Source organism: Apostichopus japonicus, chromosome 21 (assembly GCF_037975245.1).
Source record: "Apostichopus japonicus isolate 1M-3 chromosome 21, ASM3797524v1, whole genome shotgun sequence".
NCBI classification, from domain to species: Eukaryota; Metazoa; Echinodermata; class Holothuroidea; order Aspidochirotida; family Stichopodidae; genus Apostichopus; species Apostichopus japonicus.
This window is the reverse complement of record NC_092581.1, coordinates 12,969,731-12,982,982: the sequence shown is the minus strand read 5'-3', so window position 1 is coordinate 12,982,982 and position 13,252 is coordinate 12,969,731. Positions and strand designations below refer to the sequence as shown.

Sequence of the window (13,252 nt, the reverse complement as noted above, 5' to 3'; positions counted from 1 at the left end):
TTTGTCTGTTTTCATATTTTTTTTTGAAACACCCATAATTCCTGATGTGTTTATCGGTGTCTACTTAGCAGACACCAATCTCCTACCTCATTTAAGTCTTAATGTCTCAACGGAATATACGGCAGTTCACGATTTTCGATATGTCTCATGACGTGTAATATATGTTTACATGTACTAGGCTAGCTAAATGTATAGTGTAACAACCTGTTTACACATGTGCTGGATTATTTGTGAAGCTTGACCTTCTAAGCAGGGCTGCTAAATCAAGTCACTGACCAGTCTAAAGAAGCAACACTGCCCAGATGCTTTTAATCTGAGCAGTATCAACAATTTTGGACAAACGGCACCGAAAATCAAGTATTTCGTGTTAGAAACTGATACATATACAATTCCACACTATGAGTTGATAAGCCCCCATCTCAATATCCCCAATTTGTAACTTTGAAATATGTTTGATCGAATGTAACTGATTTCAATGACTGTCTCAGTGCTTCCTTACTCTAGGAAGTGTAATCCCATGTCTGGTCTGTGATGCTCCCATGGTTAGTCATTTCCTCAAAAAAGAATAAAAAAAAACCTTTATTTTCCTCATTCCTTTTACGAATCTTTCTATGGATTTTATCATTGAAATTTTGTGAAACACTTGGAATGTTTGCTTCATTGTGCTTCAAGGTTCTCTTTAATAAAATTTCACCAAAATTTCACATTATTCTACTTCTGTGGATATTGTGATGTGATGTGACTGAAAATTTTATGTACAAAAAAATATGATTCTTGGCTCAATCACCACCACGACATTATTCGGTATGGTCCATAGCAGCTTTTTAAAAAAAACAAAAAAACATATCAAATCTATAACATAAACGCAAGAGTAGGATGAAAGTTTTGACATCAAACATGGAAGAATGTGTAGAAATTTGTCAACCTTGAATCAACATCAATCACCGAAATATGATTTTTAAGGATCGTTGAATCAAACTGTGATCCTAGTAAAACAGTCTAGATCTGCTTCTTTAGCATAGAGTCACTTTCTGTAACGAGAAAACATATTTTCTTGTGCAAAGCAAGCTTTTTATCCGAAGATCAATATAAACTATTTAAAAATTCATCCTTTTAACAAATATTTTGAAAACACCCTTTGCTCATCTCTCTTTGGTGTGAAATCATACACAATTGTTGACCAATGTAGACCACCCGTACAAAAAAAAGTTGTCCTAAAGTAAACTTCACAAAAGCCATGATTTGGCAATTTTTGTAACCTTTCGTAAACCTTTTGGAAGCACAGAATATGTCATTGACACGGCGGCGGAACAATTCAACAGGTTGTTGCTTGCTTGCTTTAACCTATCAATCGCTGATAAATTCCCCGAGTCCCTTTGATCATCCGAAACAAAGCCGGAGAGATTGAAAGAAGTCACAAATGCTGTGGCTTTTTGAGGACAATGGTCCCATTCTATTGTCACGATTATTCCCCGGTATGGAAAAAATATCTTGCACCAGTTAGATGCAGTCATCCGTGTGTTATTAATTACAGGTGACAGCTAATCTGAGAAAAATTGTGTTCCATTTCTTAATCAGTGTCAACGACTTCTGAAACCAAACAGTCTGTACCAACAGTCACGTAACAACAGCAGGTATGTACAGTAAATATTGTTATAGGCCTTATGAACAACGTGTAATATGTATGCATATTCATTAGATCACGACTGTCCAACCAGCGCGATTCTTTTGCTGATTTTTCGTCTTCCTGACAGTACTTTGAAAACCGCACAACCAAGAGAGTTCAATCAGTGAGTGGGTGGGGGGGGGGACATGGGGGGAGGGAGAAGGGCAAACTTTGAAAGGACAGGGAGAAATGTCACTTGTGACGGGGGAGAATCGCTTCAAAATGTTTTTTGAACAAAAATGGCTCTTTGAAGTAAATTTTTTATTTTTATACAAGAGGGTACATTTCAAATAACAGAAGGGTGCTTTACATTTACAAAATGGAATGCTTCTTATTAATGAAATGGGGAACTTTTAATTTGTATGACAAAACTAGGGAGGGGAGGGTAGGGGGATCTTGTGTCCCTTGGCTTTGCCACCTGTCTCATGCACATATGATTTCTTCAATACAAAATGATGTCCACTGTTGTGTCTCCTTTAAAAACGTAATTTCTTATCTAACTTAATGCTTCATTTTACATTGAATTGTAACAAAGTGACATCTTGGCCAAGCCATTAATACCATTTTTACCCCTCTTACCCACCCCCCCCCCCGCCCCTCAAACTAAGAGATCTATGCTTCCAGAATGTTATCTTTCCTTAACGTAATTTGCTGCCAACTCTTAACCTAGACTGACCACCAAATTGGTAGCCGAGGAGCCGACCGCTTCTTTGAGAATAAAAAGTTAATATCAATTAATATTGTTGACACTTACATGTGAGTCTGCTAGTTGCGACAGTTTTAACTTTGGGCTAAAGGTTAAAAATCTTCAGAGAATTTGTGGAGGATAAATTGCTCCAAAAGAAACTTTGAAGTGAATTTGGTGAGATATTTTTTGCAAAATACAGTTCACAAAAGGCATATGAAAGAGCATATCAAACAAACCACATCCTCGAACAGTACATCGTATCATATTCACACGGTTATTGGAAGCAACCTCATAAGGAAAGGGGAGTGACTTGTATCTGCCCTGTTTCGATCGGTTTAAGATCTAGGGAACGCATATGCTTTGAAATTACCCATTGGTGTCCCTCAGAGCAATCAAAGCTTGCCACCTGAACACATACAACCCTTTAACCTCACAAAGTTACAATACAAGACAAAACTATGTTCACATCTGTTTTAGCTTCCTTTACCCAATTAAAAAAAAAACATAACATGCATTTAAACCTATAAATCTATTCCTTTCACAGTTTCTTATTGTTACTGCATTATTATATTTTACACCAATTGTTTGAAAAAGAAAAAGAAAAAAAACCTCAAAAGCAAAAAAAATAAAAATAAATTTCCTTCCTGCAATCCCTGCCCCTCTACCCTCCCATCTCCTGCCCCTACCCTCCCCACTACTCCTGCCCTTCCTCCTCATCTTCCTGTTCCTCACTCTTTGCCCTTCCTATCCCTTCCTCTCCTCAACCTCCCCCTCCCACTCTTCTCCTCCTGTCCCTACCACTCCTGCCTGTCCCTTCCTCTTTTCCCCTACCTGCCCCCTCCTCCCCCTTCCTCTTCCTCTTCTCCCCTACCTGCCCCCTCCTCCCCCTTCCTCTTCCTCTTCTCCCCTACCTGCCCCCTCCTCCCACTTCCTCTCCTCCCCTTCCTCTCCTCCCCCTTGCTCTTCTCCCCTACATGCCCCCTCCTTCCCCTGCCTCTTGTCCCCTACCCCCCCTCCATAGGGGCAACAAAGCCTAGAAATAGCACCCAAGTTCACATGAAAGGCCACTGACTGCTAAAGTACACTACACCTCAATTGCCAGTGCTTTGAACACAAACAAACTGGGACTTCTTTTCTGTGAGATCAAGGTGAACTTGTCCGAGACAAAAGAAGTCGGTGATAATTGTTTGACTTCTCTTGCACCCGTTTTTTTTTCTTTTTTTTTCAGACAATTTTTTCCCTCCATTCACACAAATTGAGTCAATTCATTACTATCACATGTGTATGTATAAAGGCAGTTTTGTTTGCTGTGGGGCAATAACCTTAAAATGCACTGTTCTCATATAAACATCTGATCAAAATTTGGGAAATGTTTGTCTTTAAGCAGCCTATTGGAAATAGCCAGGAATTTTTGGGGGAATTATTATTAGCGGTCAGTAACCCCCCCCCCGTAGCAGGTTTTAACTGTTTGTTCACTCCTAAAATACTACAATTCCAAAAACTACTATATACATCTTTGAAGTTTTGTAAGGTTTAACCTCTTTTTGACTTCACATGTCCCTTGACCTACACCAACAGAATATGGTACATGAATCCTGTGAACACTTAGCAGGATTTATGCACTAAAGTATCACATTTGTGTGGCAGGTTTGGCCAATTTTGCTATGTGAAACCCGATAAAAGTTGCTCTGTATTTCTAAACTATTCTTCTGCTCTCTTGCAAGGGTTGTTCTTATTCAATATATATCATGGAAATTATTTTACACCTCAGGGTATCACATAGCTAGGAGGTTGCTTTATACAATTCCTACACGAGCTCCAAAGTGTATCAAAGTTATAGTGCACAGAGTCTTAAACCCCTGTAAATTACATATATCTCTTCTCTTCCAAAACAAAAACAAATTATGAAGTTCTTAATTAGTCAATAAATTTCAAAGCAATTAGATACAATATGCACACACACACACCAACACAACATAAAATAATATCTTGTTTTAGAAGTAGACAAATAGTTAAGATGGATGTTTTCATACAAGAAACAAAACAACTGTAAGCTACTTGAATCGTTTACTGATACTCAAATGATGGCAAATATCTACATATTACTGAATTTGGGGTCACTTCAATTGGAATTTTTTTTACAAATAACAAAACCAAAGAACCATGACATCCATAATAAACCGTTCTTATAAAGCGCAACTTACAATAAAGTCTCGCCGCGCTGTACAAAAGAAAGTGAAAGATATGTACACAATATACAATAAGAGTAAACATAACAATTATAACAATGAAAACAGGTGTGTCTTCAAAACAGTTTGGAACATCAGAAACGACATTCTTTATGTTGAGTGGGAGTTTATTCCAAAGGAGGGTTGAGGTATACTGGAAAGATCGCTCGCCATAAGATTTAGTGGACACAGGGGGTGCATAGAGAGCTATGATTGGGTGCTAGAGCGCAGACGGCGAGTTGGGGTATAACTTTGATCAAGTTCACCCAAGTAGTGTGGCGCAATACCATGAATACATTTAATTGGTATAATATGTTTGCATTACAAATAACTGCATTTGGTATTGAGTATCATCCTCCCCTTCACCCCCCTTACAATATTAACAAAACAACCTGTCTAAAACACCTAGGTGTCCAACGGTAGCAGTAAGCTGTATTTATTTTTTTTTATCGAAGAAAAAAAAAAACGGGCTTACCTGCAGACTCTTGGCCAAAGCAGGCTCAATTTCAGCGAGGTCTTGACAGCTGACTGTTTCGTTGTGTAAGTTCTTGTAGAGGACCCTGGGAAACTGGACGTCCAGGATGACTCCGTTGTAGATGGCCAGGCCGAGGAGAGTCCCCACCAACTCAAATTCCTTGTCTAACTCAAGGGATGCCCCTGTGATGAGAAAAACAAAACAACGAAATAGGTAAAAGAGATGTGAAAGAGAGAGAGAGAAAAAGCAAAAAACATGAACCAAGAAACAGATTCCTGTCCAAACTGTAATAGTAGTAAAATAGGAAAAAAAATTGGTATGAAGCAAATTTTTCGATGTATTATAAATATTGTTCAATCGTTTTGAAAAGTGTTGACCTCATGTGACATTTTGACCTCCATTTTAACTAGGAGGGAGCGGCTACCCTGTTCACTAGGGATCTAGGCAAACTGTCTGATATCGCACATAGGCTGTAATAGTTTGAACAAACCCGGTGGTACTACGGGAGTTAACATAATCTTTTTAATGTATGTTGATTTGTGGTGACCCTTGGCCTTCACCAAAACAACAAGGTTTTCTTGTATCTTAACACAATGCGAGATCTACTGAAACAAGTATTACATTCATTAACTAAGCATTACTTCTTGGAATAACTATGAATCCGATAGCTACAACCGTTTCAAACTGTTCACTGGATTTATACGGATTGAAGGCTGGTTTGTACCTACGCAACACTGAATTCATGATGCCACTCCTCCTTAATCATATTTTGATGACTCTAAGAAATATGAGAGACCCCTTACCAGTGAGAAACCCCCAAAATTAGTGGCATAAAGCTACAGAATTCCTTACTGTGTTCACGACACATAAAAAACAGGCATACTGCATACTTTAGGATCACACACATTTACACAAAGGCAGATGTCACATTTCAGACACCACAAAATGCTTTTTACATTTTGTGCTCCGTTTCATTCAAAGCTAGCAGAGTTCCACCCATGACATACATGTATGCACTCCTTTAGTGACTCGTGTCCGATGATGTTTTAAACAAGTCAACATTTGCAACAATAAAGGAGGCACATTGACAAAGTATCACTCCCTAACAATAGCCAACGGACAAATCCGTCAAAACATCTGCGGGACCCAAGGTTAGAGGCAAGCTGCAGTGTCTGTTCCTCGTTTCAACACTTTCCGGTATAAAAACAAAGCATCATGTAGCCTTGATTCGATAATTTGGTTTCCGTTTTTTTTATCTGACAGAAAATTACAATTGTCTTTATCGAGTCGAAAGAACAAGGATGTTCTTGGCTTTTATAAACTACCCGTCGTTCAGTGACCGACATCATCATTCAGATTTTGACAAAGTCAGATTTGTTTCATGTTAATGTAGAGAGAGGAATATATCTGCATCCCATGAAATCTTTGATGTCAGTCACTGAATGCAAATAAATGCAAATCAGTGGAATCCGTATTTAATTTGATGGATCTATGTAATGTATGCGTAATCTTGTATGCACAAAGTCAGCACTCTGACTGTGAGTTTACTTCCATTCGCTGTTTCATGCTAGTAATCGTACAGTATATGTCATTATCATGCCAACTATCTATTTCTGCTAAACATGAACGTCAATTCTGCTAAACCTGACCGTTAATTCTGCTAAACCTGACCATCAAATCAGCTAAACCTGAACGTCAATTCTGCTAACCTGTATAAACTGGATTAGATTGTGATTTTAATGTTTCTTATACGTGCCTGATGCATTTTCAGAGCAAATATGACCGTTTCATCTCGACATTCCACACATTTTCATGAAAAGAATATTTTGACATAAAATTTGCGCTGAACATTGTTAAAGTAACTTGAATAAACTTAGTTAGAGGTGAAACATGAACATATTAATGTAACCCAGCCAATTTGCTAGTATCAACATTAACTTTACCAATTTCAGGATTTTCCAAAGGAATGAAGTCTGTAAGAAAGGGTTCAATGATCATGTGTGGCTGGCATGGCCCCAGCTGGCTAGGAGAGATGACCCTTTTGTAAGGGATGGTAGGTAGAGGAGGGAAGGGGGTGGGGGGTGGTGAGTCAACGTACCATTGAACCAAACTAGTCTTGTTTCCTCGGAATAAGTGAACATGCCTCTGTTTGGGTCAAAGATAGAATCCACAATGAGGTGAAAAAACTCTTTCTGAAGTCCGCCCATGTCCAAGCCCTGTAGGTGAAAGAATAAAACACTGTTGTAGGCAAAAACAGAGCAAGCTATATTCATAGACAGACAAACACATCAAAGTAAACATAAAATAGCCGGAGGAATCTATGAAACTAAAATAAAGTTAAAAAGTTTCCAAAACTGCTTCAGTCCTACTTTAAAGGTCTCACTTTACGTCTTCCAGATTCATGCAAAAAAAAACACATACAGTATCCTGCATTGATTTTATCATTTGAAAACATAGTCTATGGTCCAAGTCAGCAAGTTTGAAGAAAAAAAGAAAAATGGAGTTTGAAAAAGGGTGAAATGAAGAAGGAGGTGACAAATTAGTGCTTAACACTTCAGCTGCAATCTTTTAACACTAGCATATGCACTGTCAACTTCATTTGTGTAAGGGAAGGGCACACAAACTCAATTAAAAATGCAGTTTAAAGTGAATTTGTGTAAATAGGAGGGCAAGAAACCAAATTCATACAGAATGTCATGGAGTGGGTCATAGCCTACCACCCCCTGAAGAAGTAACACGGCCCGATTAAATTTCAAAAAAAGTAGTTTCCTCTGGCATCTATCCCCACTAACTTATTCCCATTAATTCCAAGTGTTCAATTTGAGGAATGGCGGTAGATTTGCTCGTTAAACTCATGCTCATTAGTGACCGTCATTTGACTTCCAGGTCTAATTTGGGGGAAAAGTTTAAAAACTTCTAAGATCCCGCCCGCTCAATCACCGCCGTACCTGTTCGCCCCCGCCGACAAACTTGATCTTGAGTGGTTTCTTCAGGTCTTTCTGCTTGGTCTGAATCTGAGCCAGAGCGTCCTGTATCAGCGTCTCACGTTTGATCTCCAAGACCAGATAAGGACACACTGCTGCTTTCAGGTTCTCTTGCAGCGTAGCCGGTAGGTTATCCTTCAAGTGTTTCATGGCTTGATCTACAGTCTGAATAGAGTCAAAATATGAAGAGGACAAAAATAGAATGTGAGTGAAAATTGTATTTTTAAGTCAAACTCTCATTATAAAAACTTAGATGGTGTCCTAAATTTGTGATTAATTTGCTGCACGAAAAGTTGAGAACACCACATTCCGGTGACAAGTGTTATGGTAAGTACATAATTTTCTCGAAACATAAAACCACCGACACACTGAGAGGCCCTCAAAATGTCTGCCTTCTTATAAATGTACCGTATCAGTAAAAAGACTTGCCGTCAAAATGGAGGCAGGGAGGAAGAGGGGGGTGGTGGGGGGGGTGGAGGGGCAACAATAACATTGTGGTGTTGCCAGTTTTCCTGAAAAAAAAAACATGGCGACTTTAATTGAAAGGGCACAAAGAACGGTTTACCGGACAATATTTAGTCATCTTCAGGTATTAGCAATATATAGAGTTAGGAACAAGCTACTGTAAGTGAGATGGGGTTATTACTTTAGAGATGTGGGATATTTAAAAAAAAAAAAATTCTTATATATTTTTTTTACTCTTACTGTCTGTCTCACTGTATGCATCCTGAATTTCTCTTTATATAATCATAGGGTTGAAAATGTTGCTAGTTTAGCTAATTATGATATCTGAAAAGGGAAAAAAGAACAGGATGATTAGGCTAACCAACTTACAGCTTGTTGAATAATTGCTGCTTGGTACTCTTTTCTCATCTGCATCACTGCGTCCAAGTGTAAGACTCGAACTTTGGTCTGAAAGATAACGAAACATTTCTGGTAAAACACACAAACGGCGACGAATTTTGATGGGAAATGTACTATGTCTGGGGGTAAACTGTTCTACCTTGATTCTACACCCTTATGACCCCCCCCCCCCCCCAAGGTCCTAACCAGTTCTTTTAGACCTTGCTGAATTTGTTGTAATATTTGCTTTAAATCATGAGATACCGCTATAAACTTAGTTCTGTTTATATTGAAAGCACAATTGGTTGTTTTGTTGGATTCCAATAAGGTTCCCATTTGGGACTTGGAATAAACCGTATTATACCCTCGGTGTTTTCAAATCTATTTTTAAGGTAGACTATTACATCATGATATATTCTTGGCATACTTTGAAGTGGCCATGAAATAAAATGATAAAAAAAGATGGGAAACAGGCCAAAAAAGAACACACACACACACGCAAACACACAAACAAATGAAATATCTGTTTTAACTTTCATAATTAGGTATTCCTTAATTAAAATAAAATTCAGGAAAGTCAAGTTACATTTTAATAAGTAGTAAGAAAATTAGCAAGCCTCCAATTAAAATTTAAATAATGTTAGACATTTTTCACATCAGATACCAGCTGTCCCACAAAATATTGGAGACACATTTTTCTGCAATAAAAGAAGTGGTATTTTTACCTTTGCAGACTGCAAATTAAAATCATAAACAGTGTTTAGATTGATACAAGTATTACAGTAATGGTAGTGTTGTTTTTGTAATTGTAATGACTTGCATACCTGACATTCTTTAAGACTCTTAAAAAACACATTATAATACTTCATAATTGATTGTCTTTTGAAATCGTATTATGTGCGCCAACACACCTGTGAAATTTGGCTTTACGATTCTAAAAACACCTGGATACACTGCCCTACTTTACCAGTTCAATGATCCCTTTGAATATCCATATCCAAGGCCGAGCCTCTGGTAGAACTCAATGAATTGAATATCCAATAAACCTAGAACGATGAATGGGTAAACACAATGGTGTCTGTGGCAAAACTTTAAGCAGCAGACCACTTTTGAAGCCCCAAAATAATTTGATTTCACAATTTATTAAACTGCAGCTTGTTAGGTTTGAAAACCCTAGAGCTTTGCAGGTCGTAACTTTATTCTACACCCCCCTCCTCTAAGCTCACCCAAGTTTAAAGTGCCATGATCTTTGTGAAAATGGAGTTAACCATCTAAACCAAAAGGTGTTTATTGATTAGTCTAGTTAATTTAAATCTATTATACCTAGAGCTTTGTAGGTCATAACTATATTCTTTTCCTTTCACCCCACCCCCCCCCCCCCCCGCTCGAATCTGAGCTCACCCAAGTTTAAAGTGCCGTTATCTTTGTGAAAACTGGAGAAGGTTACTGTCTAAATCAAAAGGTGTTTATTGATTAGTTAAGTTAATTTTAATCTAGTCTTGTTTAGTCTCATTTGTTTCGTCTAGTTTATTTTAGTTTAGTTTCAGTTAAGTATTCACTATTCGATGACTGTTCAGAAAATGTATGTTGTACTTCCACCCATTCCTGCTCCCAGAAGCACCCACGTAATGGTCCACAGCAGCTGGACGAGATTGCAGCTAATCACCTGACCTCTTCCTCAATTATAGAGAGAGATAAAGGCACCCCATTCATTGGTTCAGCTATGACGGACAAAGTTGTTTGGACAACCAGAACCAATCCTCACTAGCTGGTGGTAGTTATAACCAGTGGCCTTGATAGTTAATAAACTTTAACAGATTCTTGTCTGCACACTAGGCTAGGCTAAACATATCTGCTTTGAAAAGTGTGGTAGGTCTAATCTATGTGTTGATATTTGGCTTATCAAGATTTTTACATATCTGTTTCTGACATTATTCTGACAAACCAGTGAATATAGTTTCTGTTTGAATGTAACAGATCGCCCGAGAAGTTTCGCTGCAAACACGACTTGCTGTCTTAAAATCTTCAAACGTCATTCGTACAATCAAGAAAGAAATTTGTTACTAAATTTCCTGCTCTATAAAAACTCTGAGACTATACATTTATGATTAACACATCTAATGCAGCAGCACAGTCGTCTGAGACATTAACTGATAATAATAAAGACATTCAAGCATATAATTAATACTTTGGTAAAATTACTGCAGGGTTTATACTACTGAATGCAAGTAACTGCTTTAAGAAAGTAATATGACTCTGGTAAAGTTCAACAATTGTCATGGTACAGTTGAAATATTGTGCTCAGTACATTTTGTTGAAATCAAATTGCGTGGGCACTCTAGTACATTCTTTTTGTTCCTATTGAAAGCAAATGTGTTACTGGAATCTTTCAAACAGTTGCTTGTGTTTCCAACGAAAAACATCCTTCACTGAACACAAGCACACTTGAGAATTATTACATAGTGACAATATTTTATTTAACAGATCTCTAACAGTTATAGTCAAGTTGAAACTATTGCACTCATTATGTTTAGGTCAAATTAAATTGTGAGGGCATTCTAAACAGTTTGTGTGTGTAACAAAAAGGCCTTCTCATCGCAAAAGAACATGTTATTGGAATCTTCAAAGCCATCAACTGGTTTGTTTCCAACATAAACATCTTTCAAACAAATATGGGTTTAGGTATTGTACAGTATCAACCAGTTGCAATATATTGATAACAGATCTTTGCAGCCTCCACCCCACTCATTCCTCAACCCTCCCCCCACTCATTCATCCCAAATCATCACACTTATCAAATCACATCCTTCCTTCCCCCCCCCCACCATAGACACATTTTGTAAGTTGAAAACACAATTGAACACATAGCCTACTAGGCCTAACACACTTTGAATGCAACAAACTTCCTTTTATTGTCACAAGACTCGTAGTACAATTGTTCTCTGCTCTGCCTCACCAGTCCACCCCAACCACATCCTTCCTTCCCATCCCCCAAAACATGCACACCAGTTACTTTTCAAACATTTAAGAAAAACAAATTTAACACCATCAACAGAAAAGCCTAGGCCAAACACACAATTTGATTGCAAAATACCCGGTTCAATTTTGCCACAAGACTCACAGCAGATTTGTTTACATTCATATTGTGATATGATCACGAATCTCACATACCATTGCAAGAGTTTGTGCAAGCGCATATACAGCCCCAAGAGAAGATTGTACTACAGTATTTAATAGTACAGTCATACTGCTGGGGAAGAGTTATAATAATACATACTTTTAGTACCATGAAATTCCCACCAACTGTCTTTAAATTTGCTTAACTGTATTTGTTAAGCGTTTTTAATACTGATGTAATCAATTTTAATTTCATAGCTCAATGATTTTAAATTTGGTCAGTCTCTAAAGTATGTCTGATATTGCATTGAGAAATTGGCCAAATCGCTGCACAAATTGTATTTTCTCTGTCTTATGTTCCGGATCAAGGATCAACTTACGATTGGATCCAGCAGGAAGGGAAATCGCAGGATAGACTTCTCCGATGTATTCGAGCAACCAGCGTCATCCTCGCTCTGCCAGTTCTTGTAATGTTCGTGGTAGTCTAAATTTCTGAGAGACCAAAACAAAAGGATGGCTGTTAGTGACCAACTAAACAAACTTTAAAATGTAATATCCAATGAGACCAAATAATAAACCAAATTGTTTAAGAAAAGACTACAACTACATCCTAACCATTTGTCTTCAACAGTTTGGAATTATATCTTGCACAATGTTCATAGCTTTGAGAGAAAACATAATTTTTTAACCGTTGCCATAGCTACGAACATTTACTGAGTAATTTAGACAGATTTTCACACAATTTTTGTCACCATCCAGTACTTTTTGCTATGCACCGACATTATTAAAACTGCTATTGGGGTAGTTTTGTTAGATCTGTGATAATAGCCGATCCTAACACTTTCTTTACAAGGTATTTCACTAACATGACTCCTCATCATCTTTCACTCAGTTTTAAAAGTAAATTAGAATAATTTACAGGTTGAGAAATGTTACCTTTGATGGGGGCTCACACAGTGGCTATTTTTCTCATTTGCTGATATTATAGTGATTTCAACAGTGTTCAGAAGACCACTGCATACGCTTACCAAGAATGGGATACTCGTTTGAGCTTCAATGTGTAGTAGCTTTCTGAATTTTCTTTATGAGGTATTTCACTAACAGGGCTACTCATTATCTTTCACTCAGTCTTAAAAGTTGATAAGAATAATTTTGAAACCTTTTTGGAATTTCCGAGTCGGGAAAGCTAGGACGATTTTCAAAGCTCGATCAATTTGCACTCATCTTTTGAGTAATTCCCTTGTAGTAATT

The 13,252-nt window shown here is 37.7% G+C and overlaps 1 protein-coding gene across 2 annotated transcripts in view; it reads right to left on the bottom strand.

Moving 5' to 3' along the window:
• The window catches only part of LOC139962645 (probable E3 ubiquitin-protein ligase HECTD2), a 47,201-nt gene that overhangs the window by 15,741 nt on the left and 18,208 nt on the right, over window positions 1–13,252 (bottom strand). For both annotated transcript variants that reach the window (XM_071962804.1, XM_071962803.1), the window contains exons 12-16: window positions 12,382–12,493; window positions 8,876–8,953; window positions 8,006–8,206; window positions 7,156–7,273; window positions 5,058–5,239 (exon numbers count right to left, since the gene is read on the bottom strand). In XM_071962804.1, coding sequence (XP_071818905.1) covers window positions 5,058–5,239; window positions 7,156–7,273; window positions 8,006–8,206; window positions 8,876–8,953; window positions 12,382–12,493 — 691 coding nt within the window. The remainder of the gene's footprint in view (window positions 1–5,057; window positions 5,240–7,155; window positions 7,274–8,005; window positions 8,207–8,875; window positions 8,954–12,381; window positions 12,494–13,252) is intronic.